This window comes from Xiphophorus hellerii, chromosome 19 (genome assembly GCF_003331165.1).
Source record: "Xiphophorus hellerii strain 12219 chromosome 19, Xiphophorus_hellerii-4.1, whole genome shotgun sequence".
NCBI lineage: Eukaryota > Metazoa > Chordata > Actinopteri > Cyprinodontiformes > Poeciliidae > Xiphophorus > Xiphophorus hellerii.
The window spans coordinates 21,395,045-21,411,102 of NC_045690.1; the positions used below are offsets into that span (position 1 = coordinate 21,395,045).

The 16,058-nt window shown below is 39.9% G+C and overlaps 2 protein-coding genes across 14 annotated transcripts in view; both read left to right on the forward strand.

Moving 5' to 3' along the window:
* Nucleotides 1–7,448, forward strand: part of grm1b (glutamate receptor, metabotropic 1b) — a 29,548-nt gene extending 22,100 nt beyond the window's left edge. For 3 of the 4 annotated variants that reach the window (XM_032547781.1, XM_032547782.1, XM_032547783.1), the window contains 2 exons: nt 791–1,718; nt 2,940–7,448. In XM_032547781.1, the coding sequence (XP_032403672.1) occupies nt 791–1,718; nt 2,940–3,795 (1,784 nt within the window). In that variant the 3' untranslated portion in view covers nt 3,796–7,448. The remainder of the gene's footprint in view (nt 1–790; nt 1,719–2,939) is intronic. The other variant, XM_032547784.1, reaches the window with a different exon arrangement.
* Nucleotides 7,449–14,960: 7,512 nt separating this feature from the next.
* The window catches only part of stxbp5b (syntaxin binding protein 5b (tomosyn)), a 41,100-nt gene continuing 40,002 nt past the window's right edge, over nt 14,961–16,058 (forward strand). For 8 of the 10 annotated variants that reach the window (XM_032547065.1, XM_032547066.1, XM_032547071.1 and 5 more), the window contains exon 1: nt 14,961–15,445. In XM_032547065.1, the coding sequence (XP_032402956.1) occupies nt 15,302–15,445 (144 nt within the window). In that variant the 5' untranslated portion in view covers nt 14,961–15,301. The remainder of the gene's footprint in view (nt 15,446–16,058) is intronic. The other 2 variants (XM_032547073.1, XM_032547074.1) reach the window with 1 other exon arrangement.

Genomic DNA, 16,058 nt, shown 5'->3' on the forward strand with positions numbered 1-16,058 from the left:
GATTATGTAGAAAGCCTTATATGTAGGCCACTCTTCTTCCACAATGGCCAGATGTGAAAAGTTTCTCCCACTTGAGCTGTCATCTGTGCAACTCCCTCTAAGTTATCATGGACTTCTTGTTGCTCCTCTCATAAATGCTTTTTTTGCTGGCCTCTCAAATGAGGGTTAGTTTCTTAATAAGTTTGCGTTCTGGCTACGTTCTTTTCACTTTTCAATAAAGGATTGAACAGCATCATTTGAGATGTTCAAAGTTTGGAATTTTGCTTTCTTACGTAATTTCGCTGTGATTTTTGCCTAAACGTTCCTTTTTCCTGACCTATCTGCTGTCTTCGTTGGTCTTTGTGATGGTAATGTTCTTTGGCAAACCTCTGATGCCTTCTTAGAAAGCTCTATTTCCTTTAAATTAATTTATTTCATTTGAAAAAACAAATATTGTAATGTTCCGTTATGACCCCCAAGCACCAGAGAAAGGTTTTGCGACTAACACTGGTTTATTTAGGTCAAACATAACAGGGCAGTTCTCAAAGAAATACCAGCCAACTCTCTCGTCCTCTGACAACAGCCCCCTCCCTCCCAACAAGCGTCCCAAGATTTCTTCCGGTATAACCTCAAAAACAACCTAACTTAAGAAACAGTAACCATGCAACAGCACCTAATAATCCATTACTGATCAATAAAATTTAATGTTGGTCTGTCACATAAAATCCCGATAATGTTGCTGGTCAACTCGAACAACCACTGTGAGTTTTGTGAAAAATAATATGTAAAACAGCTTTTATTCTCCCGTCAGGTTGCGAACCAATTCCCCTGCACTACCTGGAGTGGAGTAATCCAGAATCCATCATCCAGGTTGTCTTTTCCTGCTTGGGCATCCTGGTTACGTCATTCGTAGCCTTCATCTTCGTCCTGTACCGTGACACGCCTGTGGTGAAGTCATCCAGCCGCGAGCTCTGCTACATTATCCTGGCTGGGATCTTCCTTGGATACCTGTGCCCTTTCACCCTCATAGCGCGACCCACAGTGGCGTCCTGCTACCTTCAGAGACTTCTCGTCGGACTCTCAGCCGCCATGTGCTACTCCGCACTCGTGACCAAAACCAATCGCATCGCTCGCATCCTGGCAGGCAGCAAGAAGAAGATCTGCACCAGGAAGCCGAGGTTCATGAGCGCGTGGGCTCAGGTGGTCATCGCCTCAATACTTATCAGTCTTCAGTTGACGTTGGAAGTTACGCTTATCATCATGGAGCCTCCTGAACCGATCAAATCCTACCCCAGCATCAGAGAAGTGTTTCTGATCTGCAACACCAGCAACCTCGGCGTTGTGGCGCCACTGGGCTACAACGGTTTGCTCATCATGAGCTGCACCTACTATGCCTTCAAGACCCGCAACGTTCCCGCCAATTTCAACGAAGCCAAGTACATCGCCTTCACCATGTACACCACGTGCATCATTTGGCTCGCCTTTGTGCCGATCTACTTCGGCAGCAACTACAAGATCATCACCACGTCATTCTCCGTGAGCCTCAGCGTGACCGTGGCTTTGGGGTGCATGTTCACGCCAAAGATGTACATCATCATCGCGAAGCCAGAGCGGAACGTACGCAGCGCGTTCACCACGTCCGACGCCGTGCGCATGCACGTCGGCGACGGCAAGATCGCCTGCCGAAGCAACAGCCTCCTCAACATGTTCAAGAGGAAGAAGAACGCCGGGAACGGCAGGTGGGTTCATTAATTGAGTCTGAGTCCTGCTCCCGAGGCACCTCAGGGATGCTCGTTTTACTGGAACTCCCTCTCTGAGGGAGCTTGACATCTAGCTGTATTTACTGCCAGAGAGGCACCTGTTGTAAAGTGTGGCAAATATAGGCCATCACTCAATTCACAAAGACGGGTCATCCTTTGATCTGTTGGCGAATTTAAAACAAGCGTCCCTATGTGCTGAGGGATAAAAAAATAATAATAAAAAGGGTTTCTACAGGACTCATTGAACTAAAAATCAGACCAGAAAATACATCTCAGGTCAGAAGTTTGCATACATTAACCACTGGCATAAATGTCTGTTTATTTTAAACTTTTAGTCATTCATTCAATGGCAAACTTGTTTCACAATTGACTTTTTTTGTTTGTTTTTGCAAGAATTGGTAGCACAACTTGTATATATTCTTGACTTTATATATTCCATACTGGCTCAAATATACACATTTACTGGCCAATTTATAGTTGTGTGTTTGGCCTGTTTGTGTTGTGTGAACACCCACTCCTTTACAAATTTTAGCTACTTATCTGGAGGTAATGATAAACCTTCATTATTCCCACTTCTATTTGCAATGCATCACAGTCACTGGCAGCAAAACAGATCTATTACATGATGCTGCCGTCACCATGCTTGACCGTTGTACCAACATATTTAAATGAATTCTGCCATTTCTGCCAAGACAAACGGTCAAATATTCTACGAGAATTGATCCGGAAGCTTGTTTAAGTTGGTAAGGTGCAACTTACTAGGAGACATTTAACCAAATAGTGGTAGAAGTGTGTAGTTAAAATCGAGCCTCTGTCAATTAGAGAAAATTCACAATTAATAAAGTGCAGTGAAGTTTTGTTTTTAAAAATACTGAAATTACTTGTTTTATGATTAGTCTACTCAGGAAAAAGAAAGATTGAAATGTATTACTGAACATTACTTGACATTCATGCCAATCTTGAATGCATGTTAGCTTCAGACTAAAACTATGAGACCTTTGTGTGCTAAATTCAACTCTCTATTAAACCTGAAGATACCCTGAAATACCACATGTAGACTTAAAATCAACTAGAACATATATAAAAACCACAGTTAGTTTCCAACTAGCATTTTTTTTCTGACATGAACTTGAACCTGTCTTTTCTTCTACACCTTTGCGGGTTCCTGCGCAGTAACAGCCATCTTTATTTTGTTCATAGTTCTAATGGAAAGTCTGTGTCATGGTCTGAACCAGGTGCAAGACATCCTCCCAAAGGGGATCATATGTGGCACAGACTGTCAGTGCATGTGAAGAGACAGGAAGCAGGTTCCAATCAGATGGCTGTCATCAAACCCTTAACTAATACCTACCAAAACACTGCCGGGGAGTTCTCAGACCTCAGCACTAAGACGTTGTACAATGTGGCTGAGGAGGACGAAAACGACCCGCTCACTTACAGCTCCCCCGCCACCCCCCCCATGATGGCCCACGGACAGATGCCAGCCTGTGACATGACAAAAGAGGCGGCCGGGGACGTGGAGCTCTATTCCCTGGACCGTCTCCAGCAAAATAGCGTTATCCCTCAACACTGCGTCACGGACTGCCTGCAGGAGGAGATTGTTCTGAATAAGTTAAGCAGTGACACCCATGAGCTCGTTGATGATGTGTGCCTGCCTCCGGCTGTTTCAGGCATGCCGGTGTACCACCAGGCTCACCTCATCCAGCAGGAACCCATCCTGCCTGTCCATCTTGACCCATTTGATGAGGAGCTCGTCTCCCCTTTAGAGGAGGAGGAAGAAATGGAGAGTGAGCAGTTCGGCCTCCTACAGGGCTATATGTATAACAACACCCAGATTCACGACGACGACGAGGAGGAGGACATGATAGAGGTCAAATTAGCAATGGAGGACTCCGTCGCCCTAATGCCACCGTCCCCTTTCCGCGATCGGTCTGGTACCCCAGTAAGCCCGTTTCCCAACTCACCAGTGTCCGAGTCCATCTTGTGCACACCTCCAAATGTGACGTATGCCTCTGTCATTCTTGGAGACTACAAGCAGAGCGCTTCGACTCTGTGATTTGATGCCCTAAATGTTAAAGGTGCAGTATGTAACTTTAATTTAAAAAATTATTTTTTTACATATTTGTTAAAACTGTCGCCATGTCGTGCCAGTATGGTTTGAGACAATTTGTGAAAAGATCGATCTCCTCCAAGAGCTACTATTGTAGTCTGAAGAAATGCACCACTCCCAATCAAAAACAACCAATCAGAGCCAGGAGGAGGGTCTTAGTGCTGTCATTCATCCTTGTGTACACGCTGCTAAATGTGCTAATGGGGGAGAAACAACTCACCGTTACAGGAAAACCGTTTATCGCAGTCATCAGTCGCCATACTAACTGGCTTGAACATTCATGACAGACTGTGCTCGGTGTAGCATAGCAGAGAGCAAGAAGGGGAAGATAAATGGGAGAATGAGCAGCACTACACAGAGGGGTGATTGACAACGGTAAGACCCTCTTCCTGCTCTGATTGGTTATGTCTAGATAGCACTGGGAGAAGGCAGAGGAGCTTGATCCTTTTTTTTTTCACAGATTATCTGTCTCAAACAATACTGTCACAACATAGTGTCAGTTTCAACAGATGTGTAAAAAATACTTTTTTATGAAAGTTACATACTGCAGTTTTAAGAGTTCTGCTACATGTTCAAGTTTACATCAACATGCGCTGTATGTGATAATATATAAGGAAAAAGTCACTCTGTGGTCGTTTTCACTCGATAGCTTTTACTTAAGTTCCTACATTTTATAAGAATTAAATCCGCCGTATGCAGTAGTGAAAGATCTTGCAAACACGCTGTATATTTCTGATGTAATATTTTACACTTAAGTAGATTCTGCCTTTACTTGACAATTGAATAAGATTGCCAATGGATACATGTACATTTATTTATTTGAAAACAGATTTTTAACCAGTCTAAGAATAGTTTCAGTATAAGACTATTCACTTTGACAGTATGCTAAGGAAAATGTGTCTTGTGGTTACACTTTGTAACTGCTGTCTTCCATCAGATAAGAGGAGGATATAAGCAGCTGTTGGGTTTTAGATTGTCTCATTTATGTTGTTGTAGAATTAGATGAGATGAAGAAAAAGATGCTTGTAGAAGTTTAAGCTGAAGAACAGTGCAGCCAGGCTACACAAGTTCTACACTAGCTTAGCATAAAACCAGACGTATAAAAGTTTCTTCACCAAAATGGCCGCAATCTGTGGCTCCAATCAACTCCCATTTCAGGCTTTTTTTTCCCCTACAAAACATTTTCCTCAAGTTTTTCTGACTTCATTACCAAAATGCATTTTCTCTCACTCTCACTTTCAGGGATTTGTTTATAAAACCTCTCTCTAATTATTAACAGTGGTTCTGTTTCATCAACACATACATTCATTTTGCATCCACATATTGCTATTATTTTCCCTTATGTACTCCGGCTTTTGCGTATCAGTTCAGTTTTTTTCCTAATTATTTTTATGATAAATAGTTATAAAATGGTCACTTATAATTTAATAACATTATTTTCTAAAAATTCTAAATTCTATTTTTATGTATATCATTTCTGATCTCTAATTGGACCAGATGATTCCATTGAATTATGTCATATTATGTCCTTGATTAATCCAACAACTATGGCTGACCAGTTGTGGGAATATATTAAATAATGAAGTCATAAAACCACATTACATATTGACTGACATTTGTGTCATAGTGTCCAAAAATGTCTACTTTGGTTGGTAGAAAATGACAAATTGCCCCATGGCATATAGCTCCACATCAAAAAAATCAATTTACAAAATTACTGCACGAAAGGGCAAAAACACACAATGTCTCAGCAGAAACAACAGCCGTGACAGCTGCAAGAAAGGTTGCTTGTTGTTGTTGCCAATTGTGAATGTTGAAATTGAATGTTCAGTGCTGAGAAACCCTAAAACCAGCAGAGCAGGCCCAGAGCGTTACACTGCCACCACCGTGTTTCACTGCTGGTATCATGCCGTTTTTCTGTAATGACGTGTTAGCTTTGCTCCGGATGTAATGGGACACTTTCCACAAAGCTCCACTGCTGTCTCAACAGTCGACAGAATAATTTCCCATATGTCTTCTTGGGGATCACTGGGAGGTTGATTGGGAAACATGAGACAGGGCCATGTGGTCATTTTGGTTCTGGTCTTAGAACTCTGCCCTGGATGCCAATTTTGCTTGGGCTCTGTCCCATGAAAACTGATCTAAACTTCTTGGCTCTTTTGTGACCTGTCTGTTCTTGAACCCAGTCCTGGGAAGATTCAACAATGTCCCGTTTTGTCCATTTGTGGATAATGCCTTTCATTTTCAATGTCTTATAAATTGCTTTGTAGCATTTTCCAGACTGCTAGGTGTCATTGCCATTGATTTCCCATCTGTTCTTGAAGTTTTAAGTTTACGCCGTCAGCGTCTAGAATACTGAAGCCTTTCAGCGTACTTCAATCAAGTTCTATGGTGATTTCTTGAGACTAACGGTTTGGCAGTAATCCCTATATTTTGCTAGAGAAACTGACGCTGGAAATGCGGTTAATAATAGCTACTTCATGATGTGAACAATCTCTCTTTTTTCACATCAGGCCAGGTGTGTTTAGATGGATTTTTATCTTTAATAAAGGAAATTAAACTCCTTTTTGGTTTTGTTCTGTTCTGTTCATGACTGTCAGATATTAAATTTGTTTGATCTAGATTTAAGTAAAAAAAAGATTAGAAATCTGTGGTCCCGCAAATTACTTTTTCACAGCACTGTATTTGCACAAAAAAAAATTAACACATTATTTACTGAGTTTAGTTTTCAGTTGCACTGATTGTATTTTGTTGCATAATTACTAATCACATGACGTTGATGTGTAACTTCTGTCTTGTTTGATCACAGCCTGGCCTTTATTTATGTAGCTAAATATGACTAGGCAAAAAAACTAACATTTTTAACACTTGGATGTTTTAATTAGAAAACATATGTGGATCTTTTTTGTAACCTTTGAGCGAGGTCTGTCTAGTTTTATGCTAAGCTAAGAGATGCTAAGCTAGCTAGTGGGTGTTATTCCTCCTTTAGCGTGCACAAAGGCATATTTTGTCCTGTAAAATTAACCCAAAAGGTCAAACTATTGCTGAAGGTCAAACTATTGCTTAAGTGAACTTTTTAATTTATTTATTTCTTTTGAAAAATTTATATTTATTTATCTGTCCCACAAGACTGTATCATGAATGTAGCAGAGGACAACTTCAAGTGCCACATTTTCATTAAAACTTTGTCTTTTATACGTTCGACACATTTCTATGGTCTTGAAATACATGCAGATCAAGTGAAAAATTTGTATCTTTTATAATAATACCTCTTATGTCAGAGCTAGGTATGACTAAGTAATTTGACCTACATTTGTTTTGTGAATGTATGAATTGTGTATCATATTTTGGTATTCAGATTGTATCTATATGTGTTACAGTATTACAGTAGACAGAAGGCTATAACTGTAAGACTTTCTGGTTTATATCAGTTTGTTAAATATTTAGATTCTGAAAGTCTATCTCTGTTATATAATAAGAGAAGTGCTTCTGTTACCATTAGTAACCAAGCTATTTTCAGGTCATTACACTGTATTTACTGTTGGCAATCATTTGAATTATACTTGTCAAAATGGAGTGAATTAAAACTTTTTATGCTTTTTGTTGTCTGTTTCATGATGAACATCTGTAGCTCTCGGAGTTGAGGCTAACATCTCTGATAATTGTTTTATTGAAGATTTCATTACCCCAGGGTTTTTTTTCTTTTCTTTTAAACCAAACATAAGATTACACAAGTAATGGTCCTCAGTAAAAAAAAAAAAAAAAAGAGATTTTGTATACTGTTTATTTCAATATTTATTTTTCATTGTAGAACAGCATTTTTCAAATTACCCACCAATTAACTTTCTGTAAAAACAAAACAAAAAAATACCTGATTAAATACCTACCAGCTCATTAGCTATAAAAGAAAATGTTGACTTATTGGGAGACATGGTGCAGAGAAAAACTCAACAGACTGTTGTAAATTCATTTTACAGATCTTGTGGTATCCTCATATTTTTTTAGTGAGGATACATGGTTTCAAAAGTTTAACAAATAAAAATATGAAAAATGTGTCTGTTATATTTGACCCCAATAAACCCTGACACCCTTAAATAAAACTAACTGCCTTGAGAAGTTACCTAATTAGTAAATAAGGCTGCTTCATGTTGTGTGGGTGATTTTCTTTATTTAAAAAATAAATGAGAAAACCATGAGTCCTTTTCTTCATAGTTATGCACCACTTTGTGTTTGTGGGTCAAACCAAACCCCAATAAAATTCACTGCAGCTTAGCAAAATTTTAAATAGGATGGCTGCGTATTTATCTGAGAATAGACTTCTGACCTTTAGAAAAGTTCACTTCAGCTGTCAAGTAAAAGCGCAGGGTTTTCTGCACCTGGAGGTAGAGCCAATATTTACCTCTGTTTGGAAGTTTGACATTTTACAACAGACATAGACCCGCAGTTTTTCATTTCAGATATTCAGACCAAGGCCTTATGGAGTAAATATCTTTTAACACATGCTACACTGCCTCTAGTGAGTAGTAGAGTGATTGCCAGCTCAAGTAGTTGGAACAAAACCAGGAGAAAATAGAATTGAAACGAAGTGAAACAGACAATGATGAAATGAAAAGGTTAAATGAAAGAAAAACTACAAAGGGCACCAGTGGAAATTGATAATTTAAAAAATCCCATAAATTTCACTTGTGAAAATCAAGTGTGGATTTGAACGCTTTTGATGGTAGAAAGCCACGAGATTCACATCTTCACATATTATTTCCACATATGTGAAATGTGTGATTGTAAACGCCCTGAAGAAGGGAAATATTGTAATAAAAGCGTCGGACACCGTGCTTCTGCTCCAGCGTATATCATTATGTAAGTTAGCTTACATAATGATAAGCTAACTTATCATTATGTCTTCAAACTTGAAACAGCAGTATGGTAGCTAACAGCGGCGCTAACAATGGAGCTAACAACGGAGTTAACATTCCGAGCGTCAGAAAAAAAAAACTCACACGCTTTCTGAAAGTTAATAAACTAATTTACAACCCACAGGTGTGTTTATATATACTCATACATGAAGAAGGAACATTTTAATAAAAGAGACGGTGTTCTATCAAACCGTGTCAGAATAGCATACATGCAGTGAGTACCGTGCTTGCGCATGCGCATTAAGAAGTCCGACCGTCAGAGGAGCTGTCAGTTCAGCATACGCGAAAAGTTGTGACGAAAATAAGTCATTAAATTGTTTTCAATGATAACTAGATAGATATACATGCATTGTCGTTGTTTCAAGGTGTATTTAAAGCAAGACCTAGCTGCAGCTGCAGTCAACTACAACACACGCCCATGTAAAACTCATTAACCTAGTTAACCGCTAAGTCAGGATGTCACACAGCTGTTAATAACAAAGTGTATGACGATCTACGTCATGATTCTATGTTGCTGATTAAATAAAATCATATGGTAATGACAGTGTATACTTGTTTGATAGATATAGCCGTCAGTTCGTGCTAAACGTATGACGATCTGACAGCGTATGACGATCTGACAGCGTATGACGATCTGACAGAACACCGGACACGATGCTTCTGCTCCACTGTATATTATTATCTAAGGAGGAAGTCTTGCTCCCCCTGCTGGTTGCATTTGACCACTGCATCAGCCAAATCAGACTAGTCATTAACATGTTCAACCCAAACTGGTGGCAAAGCATTACAACCTCTTAACGTCAAAAAGAGTAAATGTACTTCTGAATGGTAAATAACCAAATTCAATCCATCACATGATTACATGTGAATTCAATATGGAACCCATGAACAATGTACTTGATCACATGTGGAGAAATGAGAACATGTGAATTTCATTGGATTTTTCTGCAAGGATAAGACTTAAAGCTTTACAATAAAAAAAAACAAAACAGTTACACTATGTTGTCATGCCCCTTTGTTTTAACTCTAGAAAAAAAACCATCTACCAAGCTGAATAATTAATTTTACTTTTCATTTGTGGAATTTCACATTTGACCACTTTTATGCCGTGATGCTATATGCTTACTGGTGGATGCATTGGCCCCGCAATAAAACTTACATGAAGCTATGCTAGCATGTGAACTGTAAGAGCACTGCCACAGTATTTAGTCTGCTGCTCACAAAAATGTGTTAAATATAAATATTAAAGCACAGGAAAGACCCACACACAGCCAAGGTTTCGTCCAACTGATGCATACACAATGTTTTAAATTGCCCCCCCCCCCTTCCCTTTGCCTTTCCCATGGGGCGGTATAAATATTGATGAGGCAGGTGCCCTGCTTGTCTGCTTGTCAGACAAATGATGTGGCGCGACACCGTCTCGTCCAATGAAGAGCGCCACTGGGACAGGATCAAACAAAGACAGGCTCATAGGAAGTGTCAGGGCCAGCCGTCGCTGTGTGAGGGATCGGCAAAGGAGCTAAACTTAACCTGCCGCTGTTCACACGAAACCCTGTTTTTCACACCGAGTCACGAACCCACAGCCACCCCGAGTTCTCCCGCCGAAGGTCATACCGCCTCACACACCCAGGCATGAAATCCATACTCCTGTTTCTGCCTCGCTATGACGGCGTGTGGTGTTGGGTGTGGGCTGCCTAATAAACACCTCTGCTGCGGAGCTCATTTAATGATACCTTCAGGATATTAAACAGATCAGCGTGACACACAAAGTCTACGACACTTCCCTGTACGAGCAAAAGTGGTTGACCTACTAAAAACAAGAGGCCAGAAGCTGCGAAACTAATAATCTCTCAAACCTCATAAACACCACAAGAGAGAGCAGAGGTGCAATGTATTATGAGCCTTCTTCATTAAAACGCCGCTTTTTCAACATGAGATTTACACATCCGTTAGGCAAGTCTTGCACATACATATTGGTTGATTAGAGCTTAGACCACCGAGAGATCTTTAACAGCTGGAGGCGAAGTACTGCAATGAGCTCAACCTTATTTTGGCTGAAAATGTTATGAAATATCCAAGAAAGACCATATCTTCCTTAATGGAAACAGCATCAGTATATAGCCTGAAAAATAGAAAATAAATTCACATTATCTTACTATTTTACTATTGATAATTAGAAGGGTAGTATTAGGTATTTTTCAGGCATATAGTGTCATTTTATAGCACAATCAAGTAACTATGCTACCTTCAGTTATTATAAAAATGCTGCCAAACATGACTTAGAAGAAATTTGACTTTGTAATTTAACTCACTAAAATTGAGTCTGTCTCTTTAAGAAATTCCCACTCTTCAGGAAGTCATCATAACATGTCTCCTCTATTAGCCCTTTAACAATGTTTTTCACCAGAGTTGCACTGTGAAGCCGCTTGCATAATGAGCTCAGCAGTTCCACCAGGTGTTTGCTAATTGCTGCTGGCTAGTCTGAAGGAGCTGAGTGGGGGAGTTGCGGTGGACGGATGCTTTGTAAGGTCAAAGATAAGATTGGAAACTGCGGCTTTGAAGATGAGCTTTGACCTCCGAGGCGGTGCTAGTTCCACCCAGGTGTTTTGCGCATGTGAATGGTTGCCACGGGAGATTTAAGGATTTCTCAAACGTGCACGAAAGAATCAAGGCAACACTGCAGGTATGTTTTTGATGAGGGAATAACACTATAATATGATGTAAAGCTCAAAACAGTTCATTTTACATAATAATGCCCTTTAACAGGACAATAATCCCAACTGGGTTTGCAATGGGGGGAAAAAAACAGGCTAATGGCATCAACCAATTCAAATAGGTTCTACCAGGAATCGTGGTCAGTTAGCCAATTCAGAATCATCCCAGAAACTTGGGTGTACAGATGTACCTATGCACACCAAGTAGTGGTTTACCTTTGAGTCAGTAAAGACATTAAGACGGCCTCAATCTTTTTAGCACTTTCCTACAGTATCCCTCTTAGGAGCCTCTGTTTTACCCCACTTTGAGAGCCACTGCCTCATTGCACTGTGCTCATTCCTTCACTTACAATTTACTTTGAACTCAAGTGATGCATTTTTGCACCATTTCTTGACTGTTTTCTTGTCAGTTTGAACAAAAGGGGGTAAAACTCGGGTTGAAGTCATGGTCAGCTGGTTCATTATGATCATGCTTCCTTTGTTGGTGCCCTATTTTTTTTTTTTTTGCTGGGATTTCAAAAGTATAAAACATCGGGGTGGAAGACTTCCCTCTTTAGTAATTTCTTCCTGATGCAATGTAGTGCAATCAAAAATGAAAAGCAAGTGGATTCAGTGCTTGGACTTGTAAGTAAGAAAGAAAGATATTATTGAATTGTTTATTGCACAGCCATTTATTTTTCTGTCCATGCAACAAAAAGAACTGTATATTGCCCTTCTCCTGGCTAGTTTTCCACACCTTCTTTAAAAAAAAACTGTTTTATTTTTACTAATATTCTTTATTCATATGTAGGTAGACAGGAAGAAGGCCAAAGAGAGAAGGGAAATGACCGAGGTGCCGGGACTTGGACCCAGGACACCTGTGTAAGGATATTAGGTCATTAGGGTTTAAGATTGATACACAAATGCAGTTTCTGTAGTTTAAGTAGAAGCAGAAGACAATGACAGCAAAAAATACATTAAAGAGAATATCAGAAGGCAAGGAAAAGACAAAGATCTGATTTCCATACAGGCAACAATGAAGCTTGCTTAACATCGACTTAGACAAGCAACCAAAGACACAATCCAGAAGTCCAAGCGGACTAGCTTTGGCTAATGCTTCATGGTATGTAAGGACAGATATTGAGTTATTTGGAATTGGAAATGTAATTTTTTTGGTTTTCTATTTTTAATAAACTTGCAAAACGCTTAAAGAAAAGAACAATTTCCTCATTGTCATAGTGGGTAATATGTGTGTTGAACTTCGAGGAAAGAGATTAATTTAATACAATTTGGAATAAGGCTGTGGAAAAAGTTTGGCGCTGTGAAAACTTTATGCAGTGAGAGCTTCAGCTTGAGTTGTCCATACTGTTCTTGGACAACTACCTCCAAATTCACCTCAAACCAATAGCCTAACAGTTTACACTTGGATACAACTAGGCAATAACCCCAAAAACTTCAAAACTGGCTTTGAACAGATGAAGCAAGCTAGCATTAACCTAAATTTATATCCTGTGACAACTATGCCTGCAGCAAAACATATTTGCTAGCTTCAGGTATTCTGTATGCCCCAGATACCACAGACCCGCGTTCAGGAGTCAAGCAAAACTACTAGTCCCAGCCCTTTTTCTTACATCGTACACAAAAGCAACTCTTCTTGTTTTGTTGTGTGAAAATATGACAGTCTGAAGAAGACTCACTCTCGGCGAGGATCCTTTTACTTGTACATTATTGATACGCCTTATTTTATCTGCCCTAGAGTGAGGATTTTCTCTGGGAACTCTGTTCACATATGCATGGTTCCATGAAAATTTAAAGGCAACCTAACTTGTAAAAATAAAGAAGAAGAAAAAAAAGAAGCCCTTATTAGGCGAATCTATGTTCGTGGCCTCGCTGTTCCTCTTTTTTGACGGATAATGTGCCTCGAGTGACCCATTTCCAAATGGCCTTTGGAGGAAATTCAGCACTCCTTATCTGTAGAAAGCAGACATAGAACTACCCGGCCATGGATTTTCTTCCCTGCACACTCATGAGTGCCACTTGGTGTGGGAAAATAAACTGTAGATGGGAGCTAAAAGCTAAATATGAATGAACTAAATAATCAAAACAACATAGCATTTTAAGTCTGGAAGGCACATTTATTGTAAATATGTCTCCGTATGTTGGTTACATTGTCCACGGTGTTGAAAGAGAGCTGCGAGATTTAATTCAGGACATGTCGGCAGATTGGAGGATAACACAATGTTGGTAGATGGTGCCATCTAGTGCACAAAAATTGCATATGCAAAGCTGAGTTTGAGTTAAAAAAAAAAAAATCAACCCATATATTATTTGGAAAAAATGTATTCAACTCAAAAACTTTACAGAAAAAAATAATATATTCTGCCTATAATAAGAGCTGCGTGGTAACAAAAGACACGTGAGTTACTTAATAAATTGAACTAACAATGTTGATTACAATTACAACTGACCAGTTAAAAAAGAAAAGAAAAAAAACAGAACACAAAATTCACAGTATTTAAAAAAAAGAAAAGAAATGTAAGTCACTTTAAAAGTACCAGTAAAACACACCCAAAGCAAAACTGAAGCTCAAGGTAGAAAACTCTTCATTCCTTCTGCTTTCAAACGCGAAGGCTGGCCGATCTACCACTAGGGGGCGACAAGACTTTATATTCTAAGCCCCAAATGCTCAGTTAGGCACATAGGATCTATCTATCTATCTATCTATCTATCTATCTATCTATCTATCTATCTATCTATCTATCTATCTATCTATCTGTCTGTCTGTCTGTCTGTCTGTCTGTCTGTCTGTCTGTCTGTCTGTCCTGTACTATGAAGAAATATTATCATCGCTATTGTACTTTGTCACAAAAGGTAATACGATATTCTTATTTATTTCAAGTTTCAAGTGGAAAAAATAAACAATAACTATTTCTTTTTCACGCCACATTTCATGCTTGTGCTCCTGGTCAGTATTCTGATGTCAGCAGCGAAGGGGTTGTTTGGACAGGGCCAGTAAAAACGTTAGGGTGGCACAGTATGTATATTTAATTTGGGTGTGACGCTACTTTGGGCAAGGCAACATAATTGCAGAGGGCAAAGTCAATATTCAGATTTTTGCTGTTAACAAAAAGGAAATGTGTGGTAGCCATGTTGGATTTTGAGGTTGATTTGTACAACTTTGAATTTCGAATTTTTTTTACCCATGAGAAATTTTTAGCTCATAATTCAACAAAACATGCCAATGTTTCTCATAAAAAAATGTTTTGTTTTATTTTAAAGTATAAAACACAAAGAACTGAAAAAGTCTACTTCCTGTTGAGGTGCCGTTTTAAAATGTTGGTCCTTATGTTGATACTTTTACAAATGTCTCCTTACGGACGTGCCAACTCGAACACCGTTTCGCAAGGTCGCCGAATCCACTGTAACACCGGTGTTGTACCGAGAAAAAAAAGCCCCCTGTCTGACACGCACTCGAACGCGCAGGCGCAGTCCTCGCTGCAGTTCACTGCGTTTCCGTAGCCAGCTCGCTACCCGCTGAGCGCTGGCTGGTGAGGCAGCTCGCCGAAGCGATTGATCCCCCATCAAATAACGTTAAAGCTCGCCTCCTGAATGGCGGATTAACACGGCTATCGGAAGGGACACTCTAAATCAATGCTTGTGACTCGGGCGCTTTTAGGGAGTGCGTTGGCAACACCCTCCGTAACATGTGAGATGTGCAGAGAAAGATATTAACTGTGCGTTATTTCGGCTAACTAGCTAGCAGCTACCCCCGTCTCAATCCAATTAATGGTAGCTCGCTCGGTCTGTTTTCTTCAAGCGTCGCGTCTGTAACGGGGGGGAGGAAACATGAAGAAGTTTAACATAAGGAAGGTGCTGGACGGCTTGACAGCGGCGTCTTCTTCCTCCTCCACAACTGCTCAGCCGGGTACTCCCAGGGAAAACGATGTTGTCCAGGAGACTCTCCAGTCGGAACATTTTCAGCTGTGCAAGGTACGTCTCCCGTCAGAGAGAGCTGGCATTGACGGGACTGTATGTGTCGGATGCGTGACCCAACGTGAAAGTTGTTTTCATCTGTGTCAGCACGGCTCAGTGGGTGGAAAACAAAGTGTACAAACAGCATCAAAATCGCGAGGTTTAGTGTGAGCTATGGTGACATTAATGGGGGAATCAATTTTATTCATTGACTGAGTTGTATCCAGCACACTTAACCTTAAATCACTTTCCCTCCTCTGTTTAATCATTGTAAATTAGCTCCCTGGTGTTCTACTGCTCTACTTTAGGGTACAATGTTCACACTGGCTGCCTGTGGATTGCTGCAAGAGCTCTCCTCATTGTTAAATCCCCTCACAGCATAATAATTCAGCAGTCTTTTGTGTTGTGATGAATGTATTCTTTTTTCCAGCTGCACTTGGTATACTTGGTATAAACTGGTATCTTGTTTTCCCAAGAAAGTAAAACTCCCACTGTAGTGAACGCATCTCTTATTTGCTGATCCCACGTTCATATGAATGTCTGCTGCATTTCAGCAAAGAAACAGCGGCGACCCTTGTTTGCATTTTCAGTGCATCACAAGGGGAATCTCCTTTAAGCCGACTCTATAAGA